Here is a 15,815-nt window from a genome sequence, read left to right as displayed (position 1 = left end):
AAAATCTAACATTTAGACTTTAAAGGCCTCATCTGATTGGTCAGATTTGGATAAACAACCTATGCAGCATACAAATGTTTGGCACATTAAATTTATTAAACTTATTGCACTTCTCTGTGATATGAATATTGGATATACTGTTATGGCAATAACATTATTTTTTAAGATTTGCTGAGTTAATAATAAAGAGAATAAGATATTGGTCTAATGATTAGTACATCTATTGTGCATGCACAGCACATAAGCAATGTTTAAAAACAAACTGGAAGGAAGAGACTATAAATACATGAAGTACCTGATTGTTTCTTGCGTGAACCTCCACATCCTGCAGGCTTTGTTTGAGCCTCTTGGGTTTTGACTGAATCATGTCTCCCTGAAATATGATGAGAAGGTCCATTAGAAGCACTACACGTTTCCCTCAACCCACCAGATTTAATCATTTATGTAGGTTCATCAATAATTTTCAGGAATCTACATCAATTAATTTGAGTCCTGCTAACTCTGGCAGTGTAATATGTCTCTGGAGAAATAAAGCGATTCATTCTTAATGAATTTGCAATTCAAACTTAATGCTCACATTTTTCAAACAGGAAAATGTAAGTGATGTTTACTTGGGTGAAATTATTATTGCATTTATTTCTTAGTCTAAAGCCCTGTTCACACCGTGAATGAAAACTATAAAGTAAACTATAACTACACCAATGCATGAAAAGATTTGCAGTGTATTTGTTTGCAACTGTCTGATTGTCAGTGTTTTTATCCTTCTGAAAATGATTACAATAACAATGTTCATCTTTTCTATTATTGTTATAGCTGCGGTGTTGTCTTCTTTTAATTGGTGAATGTTTTTTAAACCCCATTTTTACTAGCAGCTTGATTCTACACTCTAAAATTAAGTATGCTATTACGAGATAACAACCGCTAAATAAAGCAGACTCATCCAGAAACTTTGAATCACTTTGACCGTCAGTGAATATGTCAAAATCCATATACCTACATTCATATGTATCTGCTTGTCTCTCACGTTGTGTTTTTGACTGTTTGGTGCCATCTTCTGAATGAATATGTAGGTTAGAATATGCTTTATCCAGCTAGTTTCATTTCTGTCAGCTTTGCATTTTTGACAGTTTGACGCAAGTTAGTGTATAGTCCATCAGTTGCTTTCATATGTGTCAGATGTGAGTTTCATTAACTATTTAAAAACTATTACGAATCAGCAAAATGCTTTGAGTGTAAAGTACATCCAAGATGGTTGTTTTTGTTTCAGAATAAAGTCCTTCAGTCTTACACAACAGCGCTCCACATCACGTTGAATGCCTGTCAGGCTTTATTCTGCAATAACAAAGTCCTGGATGTATTTTATCCCTAATTGATAATCGTCTTTATTTGTTTGTGGTGATTTGCACTGCTCGTGGTAGATCATTTTGGTCTGTGTTCTTTCATTTAAACATTGTTAGTAAAAACATCCACAAATTTACAATCCCTGCTTTTTTTTTTTTTTTACACTTTTATGGGATTTCAGTGTCACACTAATAGGCTCTGTCTAGTAAATTAGGCCCTAAATCTTTAAAATTATCATTAAAGTTATCTTCCTTGATGTGACTGTAAATAGGCCTTATCTGAGGTATATATATATTTTTTTGCATAGTTTACTTACCCCTGTATTACTAGGGATCTGAGGCACGATTTGGGGAATTGTCTGTGAAAAAGGAAGGGGTGGGAGAATCCTAGTGTCTGCCTTGCTCTTGGAAAATGGTAAAGTCATTCTCTGAGGGACTGAAGGTCTGGTGATCTGATTAACACGAGCTGGTGATGTGGAGCAATGGGGCTCAGATGATGACGATATAGAAATCGATGACAAAGGCCTTACAACTGCTGTCAGCCTGTTTGCTGAATAGACCTCAGGGGCATTCACAGGTTTGCAATTGAAGACTGGCACAAGTTTTGGTCTCGGAGGTACATACTGTGCCTGAATCTGAGTAAAATGAATATTTGTGGGCGAGGAAGAGAATTGGGTTGCCAAGTTGGAGGAAGTCCAGTCTTTTTGGTGGAGAGACGAATCCAAATTCAGCCTCTTTCTCTTTTCGGTGGGTTTTCCAGTTGAGTCACACTGACTGTAGTGGTGTTGTGTTGTGTCCCGTGGGTTGCTGCTGGGAAGTGGGTTCAGTACACCCCTGCTGCTGTTTTCTGTCGTCAAGTTTACAGGCAGGCCCGCAGAGTACTTAAAATGTAAAGAAAGAGAAGATTGTGAAAAGAGAAATGTATAATTGTGCACACATGGTTGATTCTGTGCTGTTACGAACCACAGAGGTCTAAAAATGAAGCTTTTAAAGGATCATTTACCATAAAATGGGTCCTATTACACTCCTAACTTCCTTAATGCACTTCCAGTTTATGTACAAAAGATCTGCAGTTAAAAAGCACTTCAAATGCAGTTATTTTCTTTATCAGTGAGCACAGTTTCTGAAACTTTTAAAGCTTTCCATTATTCTTTTATAAACTCCAAATTTCGCTAAATGTCATCATCAGGGCACCAAAGTGAATTTCAAACAGACCAGTACGCAATAGTCTTCAAGGAGAATAAGTTTGAAAGCTATTTGAGAGCTATTTTTATTATAAAGAGACAATAACTACTGACTGACACTACAGATTTGGCATCTTAAGCCAAAATAAACATGAATTTCATTTGAATTTATTAAATGTAGTGTGATTGTTCACATGTATTTCTGACAATCTGATCAAGGGATGTGTCATATTTTTCTATTTTCTTTTTTATTCCTTTGAACAAATGAAATCCAAAACTCATCATTGATATTTATATCAATTTTAATATTTCATTTTCAGATATTAAATATAGAATTGCTCCAACATGGACTGACCCTTTCACAGAACAAAAATATCCCAATTGTATCTATATTGGTGAGAATTTGTTCATATTTCTAATAATAATCTAGGCAAAAATTATTTGACTTGCTTGTTATAGTTTTTATTGACCTTTTTTAGTTGAGCGGTGTCATAAACCTCATTTACACTAGCAGCAACTTTGTAGCTGCCTGTCGCTTTGGATGTCGACCTGCTACAAATGCAGGTCTGTGTAGGCAAAGAAAATACAACTGGTCTCTGAGCAAACTGACACATTTTTACAAATCTCTATCTCTTCACCTAGATTAGTAAGCTTTTGACATTAAAAAATACTTTCCTTATAACAAAATCTGTACGTTTCCTCTTAGTTAAATGATTATTTTTTGCTAAACAAGCATGTTGATGATGCTGGCCACTGCTATGCTTTTGCACATCCGACATGAATTAATCATTGCTGCCTAATGTTGCCATTATCAATCATTATAGCCTGTGAGATTAATGAAAGCTTCCTCTGCGCCAGCTTTCCATCTGTACTAACACAGGGAACGGCACATATAGTGTTTCAAATCACGTTTCACAGCATTTGTCAAAGTTTAATAACATCAGCCCTCAGCTCTGGCCAATTTAAATTAAACTTTAACCCGTCTGGCTGAATGTTGGACTCTCCTTTATGCGCCAACAACAACTAAAAGGAAGAAATGACCTAATGTACTGGAGTATCAGATCTTGCTTTTACTGGAAGCTTGCGTTTATACTGTATTCTAAGTATTAAAAGCAAGTATCGGTTATCCTACAAACTGACAGATTGTTTAAGGAGGCAAAACCACAACCAGTTTAGTCATCGTTCATATAAACACTTCTCGTATATTTTGTAAGTTGTTTACTCCACTTTCAGTGCATTTGTTATATTTCATTTTCATTATGTTTTGAGAAAATACAAGATTTTGTAATTCATCCGCTAAACAAGGGGTCTTTTTATTTAACTTCGCAGTGGGTACGAAATAAACAGTCCCAACCTTTTAAATAATAATGTTTCTGCATAAAAAGATATCAAGATGAAGATGTTTTATAAAATAATTTATTTAATGATACTATTGTTAAAGCCAAAAACATGTTATCAACAATTACATGAGACAGATAGGCTGCCAAATGCTAACAGATGATTTCTTTTAGTGTACCACTATATTTGCTTACAAATTGACAACTAAAAATACATCTCTACCAGAATCACCTGAACCCACCCACCACACCACACAACGACCTCATACAGGTGAGTGGGCTTGACAAACCACCAGAAGAAAACACACTGTTTCATCTCTCTGACACTTTAACTGACACTTGGACACATTTTGTACCTTTGCACCAGACTACACTTACAATCACTCAACATCACAAAAAAAAACAAAAAACAACATTGTGCTTTACACAGGTGAGTGGGCTTGACAAACCACCTGTAGAAACACTAGTCTCTCTAACTCAAACAACCCCCCCCCCCCCCCCACCACCACCAACTCTAGTATTTAAGGGAGTACTCATACTAGGCTATCCAAACCGTGCCCAGGCATGTTTGAACCCCATTTCCCGGTTCGTTTGAAAAGTGTGAGAGCTCCAAATCGGGCTCAGCTTTAGTGCAGTACACTTGTAGTGTGAGTGCTAAGAGCAACTGAGCGTGAAACTGAAGACGTAACGTCACTTTTAAGGGACTGTTTCATATGGATTTATTAATTATTCTTACTTTTCAATGAACGAAACTGTCACAGTTTTATTAAAGGTGCAAACCCTTTGCTGCACGTCAGCTGCACATTCAGCAAACCTTCTAATACATGCAGCACAATGACTTTCAAAAACACTTATGAACATCAAAATGGGTGGATCTGTTCAGCAAAAGATTTGACTGTGTCACTATCAAACCACCTAAAATAATACAAAACAATACAACTAAAGTAATCTCCATTTTACAGAGCGAAAGCCCTTTTCTTCTGGTAAATTGAACAGTCCCATAATCGATGACATAATTGTGCTCTAGCTCGGAAGGTAAAACACAGTGTGAGTGCCAGCCGAGGGGGAGAGGAGATAATCATGCCTGGGCACAGTTCAAGACAATTATGCCTAGTGTGAGTACACCCAAGTCTCTGAGCACTAACAGTTTCTTCCTGTATTGCCTCTTCTTGTTGAATCGCTGAATGCCTCCTCATTGTGAGTGGCTTTGGACAAAAACATCTGCTAAATGACTAAATGTAAATTCCACATTTTCTTTTAGCGCTTGGGGCAGTTTTTCACAGATAATGAGGGGGAAAACAAGAAAAACTTGTGACCAGGAAATGACACATTACTATGCATCATCCTTCAGGCCATGTTTTTGTTTTTTAGAAAACAGAATTTAGCACTGGAGTGGACGGTTCTGGTTTTCTTGAAAGCTGCTCTCATTAATAAGCATTGCATGTGCCGTAAAGTGTTTTGAAATGCTGTCTTATTTGATCACCTATGCGGGCAGTTGATGTATAACATATCCAAGGACTTCAATTAACATCAACATTTTTGAGTGTAAAAGGGAACATGCTTACCATCAGTGTGTAACTAATCAACAATCATTCAACATTTTTAATTCACTTCTTATTTGAATTTTTTCTAGAATTTCTTATTAGTCTCGTGAATAATTTGATTAGTTTGAAGTGAAGATGTAAAAATGTAAAAATAATATAAAACAAAATGAAAAAAAACAAGTTTCTAAATATAAAATATGTAGATATTTAATATTAAGTGCAATTAATTACATCCAAAATAAGTTTGACATAACGTGTGTTATGTATATTTATTAGGTAAATTCAAAACAAACATAAAACTAAAACTGTACAATCTTTTTTTAGCATAGATAATTAAATTGATGTATAATTTGTATCATACACTTATACATTTTTAATGTAAATATAAATAAACATTTTCTCAAGTATATGCATGCATGTGTGTATTTATTCAAACATCACACACACGTTTGTTTTTGTGCGTATGTTCAAAGCGTATATTGTATTGCCCTCACCCCACCCTACCCCTAAACCCAATCATCACAGGAGACTGTGTGCAGCTCTACTCACTGATAAACTCATTCTGTAGGATTTATAAGCATTTTGAGAAATGAGGACGTCACCAATGTCCTCATATTTCACCTCCTTTTTGTAATACCTGTGTCATACCCATGTCATTATACAGATTTGTGTTCTGATAGGTCACACACACACACACACACACACACACACACACACACACACACACACACACACACAAACTATGTTAAAACAAACTTTTACTTTGGACGCGATTAAATACGATAATTTTTTGTCCAGCACTAGTAGATATATAATGGACATTGTTTATGATCTTATGACATTACAGAAGTGGAGCTCGATACATACTTTAAAATGTTAATTTATATTTATATAATATGGAATTGCTTTTACGTGAAATAACTAATGAGCATATTAACTGTCTGCAACAAGGAACACAATTCATTAGATTGATTTATTCACAATAACAAAACACTAAACTTAATGAACTCCAAATGTGTTGCTGTGGATTTTTGTTTTAACTCAAATATGAAATTGCTCCGTTATATATTCTAAAAGTGAATGAGCATTTTAACTGATGTGACAAATGCATTAAAATCAGCCTTAGAAGCAGCTATATTAAATAAGATATTAATAAGGATATTTTTAACTGATTATTAAAATGTAAAAATAAATCCAAAATTGTAGCAGGGACATGCCGTTTTAATAATCTGACAGCAATAAATGCTTAAATTAAATAATTTGAAAGATGATGACAAAGGTATGAAAATTAGCAAAATAACCTAAAAATAATAATGACACAACACTATGTGGCTTCCCTAAAGAATCACAAACCATGTTTCTAATTTCATTTAAGAAGAAATTTCTGCTGTCTGCATAATCCACTTATTTTGTATGTAAAATCTGTACAACACATGTACCTCAGCAGCTTTGTATCATCCATAAAGAAACACAACCAGTTGCATATGTGTTGCAGATGAGCATAGTCATAATGCATTATACAATGTCAGCAGTAATACTAAGCAGCAGAATGCAGCACTTGATGTCAAACCCAATTGATGCTTTCTTTATTGTTGTCAGCAGAACAGTAAACCCAGTCTCAGAGCGACAGAATGTTTGTGTCCATGCACACGTGTGTGTGTGTGTGTGTGTGTGTGTGTGTGTGTGTGTGTGTAGTACCTGAGCAACTGGTCTGTTCAGTTCACTGTTGTAAAAGCAAGTCTTACAGGTCATCTGCACTGGAAAACCACACACGCTCTTCAGTTCAGCCTGCAGATCTGATATAAAGGTTCTCAGCACCCCCTGCAGGTTGACTCTAGGAAAACACTGTATTGGCTGAGTGCGAATACAGGACAGTGGATATCTGAACAAGAAGTCAAGGACACTGCCAAGAAAATAAAAATTAGTTTTCAAAAGAAGTGGTTATAAAGCTACAATGTGGCAAACATGCCACTATTTTAAAAAAATAATAATAATTAAAAAGGCATGAGTTTCCTCCGGCTGCTCCGGTTTCCCCCACAGTCCAAAGACAAGTGGTACAGGTGAATTGAATAAGCTAAATTGGCCATAGTGTATGTGTGTAAATGCAAGAGAGTGTGGGTGTTTCCCAGTGTTAGGTTGCAGCTGGAAAGGGCATCCGCTGCGTAAAACATGCTGAATAAGAATCAGAATCGGTTTTATTGCCAAGTGTGCTTTACACACACAAGGAATTTGTTTTGGCCACAGAAGCTTACAATGTACATAAAGTGACAAGTGACAACACGAAAATAAACATGACAATAAATATGAGTAAAGTTGGCGGTTCATTCCGCTGTGGTGACCCCTGATTGAAAATGGGACTAAGCTGAAAAGAAAATGAATGAATGAATGTTTATAGTTGCTCCTGCAGTGTGTGGTGTAAGGGTATTCATTTAATCAATCACAGAACTAAGTCAAATGTTAAAACAGAGGTTACGTTTGGTAAAAGAGTTGAATCTGCATACTGGGAAGAAACACAATGGAAGCTTTTACTTTTATTTTCTGATTATAGAGTATGTATACTGTATATAATATGCAGGGTTGTTTTTAATGTCGACAAAGTTTGGATTTATTTTTTTGTTTTTAAAATAAAGAAGATATATTTTCAACAGAGTTTAAAGAGGGCCTATAATGCACCTTTGTTCAAGATGTAAAATAAGTCTCAGATGTTTCTGAAGTGTGTGTGTGAAGTTTCAGCACAAAATACCACACAGATAATGTTTTAAAATTCTTTAAAAACTACTAATTATTATTATTACTGTTAATAATAATAATAATAATTATTATTATTATTATTAAAAATAATATTAGATTGATTTCTGAAGGATCATGTGACTTTGAAGACTGGAGTAATGAAGCGGAAAATTCATCGTTTGAATCACTAGAATAAATTACTAAATGAAATTATAATCTACTTTTGAACAGTTATTTTATAGTACAATAACATTTCACAAATGTACAATTTGTACAGTATTTTTTGATTAAATAAATGCAGCCTTGGTAAGTAGGTGAAGCTTATTTTAAAACATTTAATAATCCTACTGACCCCAAATTTTAAACGGGCAATGTACATGCAGGTTTAGTTTATACAGCTCAGTGTGTAGTGAACAGAATGCTAGTTGAACAGTCAGAACAGCCTCAAACACACATTTATTAATCATTTTCAGCAGCTGATGTACCTGTCTGCCTCATGTCCACTAGGTGTCATTCTTATGTTGGATGAATATCAGTCAAATACAAACCTAGATTTGTAATCTGGCACTAAATTTTATGTCTGATAAAATATTTATTTTTTCCTAGCCTTTAATAATGATAGCTGTAAATCTAAAAACAGCACATATCGGTTTAAGCATATTACAGCATTGGTGTTTTTGGTATAAACCTAGTGTGTTTGCATTGGATGATTGAGTGGATGGATTCCTTACTCACAGGTAACTGATCACCTGGCTTTACTGAAGGATACGTGAAGAGCTTGTCACCTATTGGTTTAAAGTACACACTGCAGTAAATCACGTCCTCTTCACCTACTGAGGGAAGCTGATATCCATACTAAACCAAGAGAAAGAAACTGGCATTAATCAATCACAGAAAGACAAGAACATTAAGGCAATTAATGACTTTAGGTGACAGTGGACTTTTTTTCATGTTAGTCTGTGTTATAGTGTATATTTGTAGACAAATGGATTCTTTAAAATTAAATATTTGAAGTGAAATCCATCATAGAAATCCGATATATGAAAAGTGCATACAAGTATATGATATACAAGTTTATGTTTGGATTTTACACATATAAAATATATGTAATACGTGTAAACATATATGTCAAAACAGTGCATATATTTTGATATAAGGCTATATATCAGATTTCCATTTAGGTTTGGTTTGAACAGATGCTGTCTATACAATAAAAATAAAACATCGTGCATGCTCGCACATACAGATTGTGTTTTATAAAGCCAAGCCTTTTGACCGATTCTGTTTGTGATCAAAGGTTACACTGTGAACTCTTATCCAAACAGAAGTGGATCAGAGTGCTCAAACACATGTACATGCAAATATGACTATATCTACAAGCACACACGCACCAACAGAGTGTCAGGAGAGAGCAGGACTTTCCGTCACAATAATCTATAGCATAAACAAAAATACATTTTACTGCCAAAATGCACAGACCTGTGAATAATTATAAAAAACATACAGTACTGAAACCATCTGCAAACTGTTTTCTTTAATGTACTAACACAGCGAAAGATTATTTTAAATGACTTGTTTATGAATTATGATGTATTTGGTGGTTAACCAGAGAATATGTCACTCAACCGCATTGTTATACTGACATTAGTCATAATACTGACAAAATTCAGTTATCATTTTCTCACTTTTATGTTGCTTCAAATTAATTATTGATTCATTCATTTTCTTTTTGTCCCTTTATTCATCAGGGGTCGCCACAGCGGAATGAACCGTTAAACTTTTCCAATATATATTTCCAGTTTTACATAGTGGATGCCCTTCCAGCTGCAACCCAGTACTGGGAAACATCCACACACATACACTACGGACAATTTACTGTAGCTTACCCGATTCACCTATACCGCATGTGTTTGGACTTAGGAGGAAACCCACACCAACATGGGGAGAAATGCCACCTGACCCAGTCAAGGCTTTGAACCAGCGACCTTCTTGCTGTGGGGTGACAACGCTACCCCCAAATTAATTCGTTTTCCAGAATCATCATAAAACAAATCAAGGGAGTTTCATTAAAGCTAAGATAATCTTTCCCTTCCTTTTTATGTCTGTTCACCCAGAAAATGATGTTTCAAAAAGTACAAAAAAGGATCAAATCATTATTCGTTTACAGCATTTATGAGAACCATTGAGTTTTTTTCTTGCATATTAAGCATGTATGAAAAGCTTATTTGTTCTAAGATAACTCTATAATTCTATGTTTCCATAATATAATATTATGTCAGATTGAAAGCACTGAATTTGAAACTGAAAATGTTTTGGTATATCTCTCAATATAGCCTTGCACCAGGCCACCCACAATACACCAACGCAGAATAGTTCACCCAAAAATGTCATTAAAATTGACTCATTATTTACTCGGCCTCGAGTGTTTCCAAACTTTTATAAAATTTTTTTCTTCAGTTAAACACAAAAATAAGATATTTTGAAGAAAGTTGAAAACCTGTAACCATAGTAGGAAAATCAAATATTTTTGAAGTCAATGCTTCAGCTTTCATCAAACTATCAACTAATCTTCTTTTAAGTTTATTAGAATGAAAAAACTCATTTTTTTGGTGAACAATCCCTTTAACACATCTACTTTTTAGACCGGCACACAAATGGCTGCAAATGCATTTGTGATTTAAACATATTGCCAAAAATTATACCTGCGCCAGGCCAGCAAAAATACTTGCTTCACTTATTGTGCCAAGTGTTTAATAGGGTCCAATATTTCACATACTTTGGGCTCTTTATTTTATATTTATTTTACAAATAACCACAAAGAATCATTTGGTTTCTAACATAGTTGAAGTCAGAATTATTAGCCCCCCTTTGAATTTTTTTTCTTGTTTAAATATTTCCCAAATGATGTTTACCAGAGCGGGGAAATTTTCACAGTATGTCTGATAATATTTTTTCAATGTTTTCAATAAAAAAAAAAAAGAAAAGAAAATTAGGGACAAAATTATTTGCCCCTTTAAGCTATTTTTTCCCCAATAGAAACCATTGTTATACAATAACTCGCCTAATTGCCCTAACCAGCCGAATTAATCTAGTTAAGCCTTTAAATGTCACTTTAAGCTGTATAAAAGTGTCTTGAAAAATATCTTGTCAAATATTATTTACTGTCAATATGGCAAAAATAAAATAAATCAGTCATTGGAGATGAGTTATTAGAACTATTATGTTTAGAAATTTGTTGAAAAAAAACTTCTCTCCGTTAAACAGAACTTGTGGAAAAAATAAACAGGGGGGCTAATAATTCTGACTTCAACTGTACATACTGAACCAAGAGCATCACTGAATACTTCAATAGGAATATGTGTCTAAATTGTTTGATGTTAGTGTTTACCATATTGCTCCAGTGCTTCTGAATGTCCAGGTAAGATTGGAACGGGCTTTCCTCTGGAATCCTACGACTGATGCTGATGATTTGGCCTTTCTTCATACTGTTCACACATACATACAAAACAAAGGAGTAAAAGTATTGATTTATTTCTGAATCACTAACACTGAGAACAAAGGAGATTATGACAAGGATTTTCTCCCTCATGACGGCCAGCAGTAAAGCTTTAGAAAGTAACTGCACCATATAAAGTATTCTAACTGCACATGCACACACATACACACAAACCTAGGCAGAATGTGGCACCAGTTATTTGGCATGACTGTATGCAGCACAGCTTCTTTAGTGTGGAGGAAGTTTATCACCACAGGAGCAGGAAAATCAAAATCCTGGATCTGGCAGAAAACAGAAGAGTATCTCAAATATAAAAGCTAAAAATAATGCAATCCAAAAAAAACGTATTACTTTGTATAACTGGTTTTATTTCTGTAAATTATTCTTTCAATAATGCAATATTAAAACAGCCACGTTAAATAAAAATGTTAACCTACTAATTGCTTTTATGCAAATGCGTGATTTATAGTATGTAGTATGTTTATAGTATATATACTGCATGTGTAGAAACGTCTTGTTTAAAAATGTATATATTTGTTATGAATATACTTAAGACATTCATTCCTTCATTTTCCTTCCCCTGTTTGGACTGTGGGGGAAACCCACATGAACACCTGGAGAACACGCAAACTCCACACAGAAATGCCTACTGACTCAACAGAGGCTTGAACCAGTGACCTTCTTGCTTTTATTAAATTAAATTATATATTATATTAAATTAAATCATTTAAATAAGATTTACATTACATTTATATTAAAATTAATTAAATATATTATGTTGTTTTGAATGTATTTCAAATTCTAATTTTTGAATATTTTTATAGTCATATTTAAATATATTGTTATCCCTATATAATTCGATGAGTCCATTTTTTTTTTATAACTGACATAAGATTTATGCATGTTTGTTAATAAATATACAGTCGTGGCCTAATTATTAGAACACTTGGCATATTTTAAAGGTTTCAGTTGTTTGTTTACACAAACATTCCTTGATTCAAAGACAAGTATTTGGCTTTAGTTGAAGAGGGCAGAACATTAGTGTTTCCAGAAAATATACTGTACTATAGCAGAGAGACATCCTAATGAAATTGCTGTAAAATTTGACATACCAAACATTAAAGTAAAAAAAGTATGACTCACTTCATCTGATATTTATGCACATAAGTGTATAATAAAACATTTACATTACATTTATGTTCATAATAGATTTATAATGAATATAAAGAATGAATTAATTCTAAATAATTGAATTTCAGTATCAGATTGTTGTAATGTCATCTACAAAAGCATTGACAAGCCAGTGATCCAAACAGCTACAAACAATGTAAAGAAAAGCTCTTTCTCCTACACATTCAGCACAATCACGCTGATGAAAGGTAGATAAGTGACTAAAGCATAGGGCATGAATTGTGGCAAAGGTTTAATGCTTGACAGTGGCACTAAATTGGTTCATATATCATGTCTTACTTCGGCTGGAGGAAGTCTGACCGTCTTGACTTCCACATTGCCACACAGTTGAGTCTCAGTGATATTCATCTCAAGCACTGTGAATGAATATATAAGAGTGTGAGTCTGTGAGAATGAGAAAACCCCAGTGTCATCATCTTGCATGACTCAGAAAAGCACAATTGAATGTGGGATAAAGTTTAAGGAGTACATTATTCAGAACCAACAGTTAGAATAGCAAAACAATACTACACATTTTTTCAGTCATAGTTTCTCATCCACCTTAGTCACTCCCTGCTATCAGTTAAGAAAAAAAAAAACACAATGTAAACACAAATGGCAGGATCACATGCCAAAGTATTCAAGGCGCCTCCCACTTACCAACTGCATTCAGTTTTCCAGTGTCACTGAGGAAATCTTTTCCTGGGAAAATAGAAAAAAAAAAGTCACTATTATTTATGTATAACTAACCGCATTGAGATGACCATGTAATCCATTAAAAACTAGCATTTTTGAAGATGTGTTTTAAAACCCATGTATAATTATAAACAAAGATTTAATTATAGTGCATTCTCTCTGCTTTGCTTTTAGAAAGACTTTAGTGTAAGCCACCAATAACTGCTCAAGGACAGCATCACACACATTTTCAAGGCACAGCCTTCAACACAAGGCCATCAAACTGCCTAATTATTTTATCGTGGACAGATTTTAACTCAGGCTACATCTACATTTATCCTGATGCATTTAATATGAGGACTTTGAAGACAGCATAAAGTGTAAAGTAAATGAAGTCTGATTATGAGTATTTTTAAGAAGTTGTTTACTCTAATAAGAAGTACTTGATTTTTGGATCTGAGTACATAATCCAGAGTACAAATAATCCATTACAACCCAATTCTGGCATCCAGGACTCATGACACTCATTTGCCATTCCCTGTATTGTCTAAAATGCAACCATCCTCGTGTTTTGCTGCAAGACAGAAACCACAAGTCAATTTTCTGTCATCTTTGAATGAATGTAAGTTGACAAATCTTTAGTGACAGAGAAAGTGAGCAGCTCATAGCAGGAACATGCTGGTATAAACATCTATCAGTGTTAACCTGAAAATGTAGAGTAAAGACGTGGTATAACCTTATAAATGAAATAATTAATACAAACTAATTCTTGGATGAGAAATGAGTGAATGCCATGCTAACTGACTCTTGATTAGAAGCATCACACATACTTCCCAGATTAAATATCACCAATTTAATTATGATGTATTGACCTGGCACAGTGGTAATTAGATACAACTTTAATGCTAAAATATTTCAGCTATTAGTTGAACTGACCTACACTTCCACATGCTCACCTTGAGTCGAGGAAATAAAAATATTAGCTCAGTTAATGAGATCACTCAGTCTATTGGACAGTATGAATTACTCATGCTTACACTAGAAATAAGGCTGAAGGTGAGTTAAGATTACAAAGCAGCCAAATCAGTCCCAGAGTGTACTTTACCCTCACTTTACCCTACACTACTAAATGACTGTCTTGTCTTTAATGTGCAGAATCATTATTAGTTGAGTAAGCTGTAATGGTATTTTATATTACCGGTGTCAAATGAATCTACACAGGTAAAATTCAGCTTGTAAATTTTGTAAACAAGCAATTCCAGCATTATGAATGTAACATTTGCAATAAAAATTCAAAACATAAATTCACAGAGAAAGTGTATATTAACATTATATTGAAACAACCGTTTATATTTTTCAAAGCATCTAACCACAGAGTTATGGGATCAGAAAAATATCAATCAGTAAACATTTTTTATGTTTTAAATGAAGAAAATAAACATGTGCTATGGGTGACCAAAATTGTCTGCAAGTTTACAGTAGACAACATACTTTGTAGAATTTATGTGAATCAAACTGCACAACCCAAAAGAAATAATGTTAACGAAAGGATAAGAGCCGGCTCTCTATAAAACAAAAATGATTGATTTTAATTTAGCTGACAAGAGGGGAAAGCTTCGTTATGGATGTGACACTTTTCTGTTATGGATGTTACAGATGTGAAATTGCCACTTGTGTGACTTTGGTAAATCAAATATACAGTAAGAGTTTGAAAACACAGACAGAGACATTATTTAGCATTTTAAAGTACTTTAAAATACTTGCTTACGCACAAAAAATGTAGAAATGGTTTCTCTATTTTTGTGAAAACTTGACATTTGCATAAAATTGCTCAAACTACTACAATCACATTGAAATGTTTTAGGCATTTTAGTTAAAATGGACAATTATGCTCCTTTTGTACAAGAAGTAAACGTCTCTGATGAGTGTGTATGTGAAATTGCAGCTCAAAATACAACACAAATAATGCTTCACAATTCTTTGAAACTGCCGCATTTAGTCTTTGATCCAAATTGTGCCATTTTAGTGACTGTCTCTTTAAATTTAAATGAGATTGTGATCTTTTCAAAAGAGGGTGGAGCTACGCAGCAGATTCAAAACTCTAATAGCTGACGGCTGCTTCTCACTCAGGGGCTGTCTATGGTAATATGGGAGAGATGGTCACTAATAGGCGGGGTTTCCTCGTCTGATAACACGTACAAAAGGCGAATGTCAAAAGAATTTCTGCAGACTGTTTTTATCAAGTGTGATTATAATTATTTTTTAACATTAGAGGCTGCCACATATGAAAGTATAAAAGTTTTTTGCATAATAGGACCCCTTTAGGTTTGGATTCTCAC

At 34.2% G+C, this 15,815-nt stretch overlaps 1 protein-coding gene across 9 annotated transcripts in view; it reads right to left on the bottom strand.

Annotated features, from left to right (window-relative positions):
- si:ch211-152c8.2 overlaps window positions 1–15,815 on the bottom strand; it is a 131,914-nt gene that overhangs the window by 111,857 nt on the left and 4,242 nt on the right. For all 9 annotated transcript variants that reach the window (XR_015524680.1, XR_015524678.1, XR_015524679.1 and 6 more), the window contains exons 6-13: window positions 13,462–13,503; window positions 13,102–13,178; window positions 11,806–11,912; window positions 11,524–11,620; window positions 8,905–8,990; window positions 7,104–7,287; window positions 1,658–2,221; window positions 296–373 (exon numbers count right to left, since the gene is read on the bottom strand). Coding sequence is in view for 5 of the 9 variants with exons in the window: in XM_087309040.1 (XP_087165166.1) it covers window positions 296–373; window positions 1,658–2,221; window positions 7,104–7,287; window positions 8,905–8,990; window positions 11,524–11,620; window positions 11,806–11,912; window positions 13,102–13,178; window positions 13,462–13,503 (1,235 nt within the window). In the remaining 4 variants the exon portion in view is untranslated. The remainder of the gene's footprint in view (window positions 1–295; window positions 374–1,657; window positions 2,222–7,103; window positions 7,288–8,904; window positions 8,991–11,523; window positions 11,621–11,805; window positions 11,913–13,101; window positions 13,179–13,461; window positions 13,504–15,815) is intronic.

Source organism: Danio rerio, chromosome 24 (genome assembly GCF_052040795.2).
Source record: "Danio rerio strain M-AB ecotype USA chromosome 24, GRCz13ab, whole genome shotgun sequence".
NCBI lineage: Eukaryota > Metazoa > Chordata > Actinopteri > Cypriniformes > Danionidae > Danio > Danio rerio.
The sequence above is the reverse complement of the archived record's forward strand: the minus strand, read 5'-3'. Positions and strand labels throughout refer to the sequence as shown.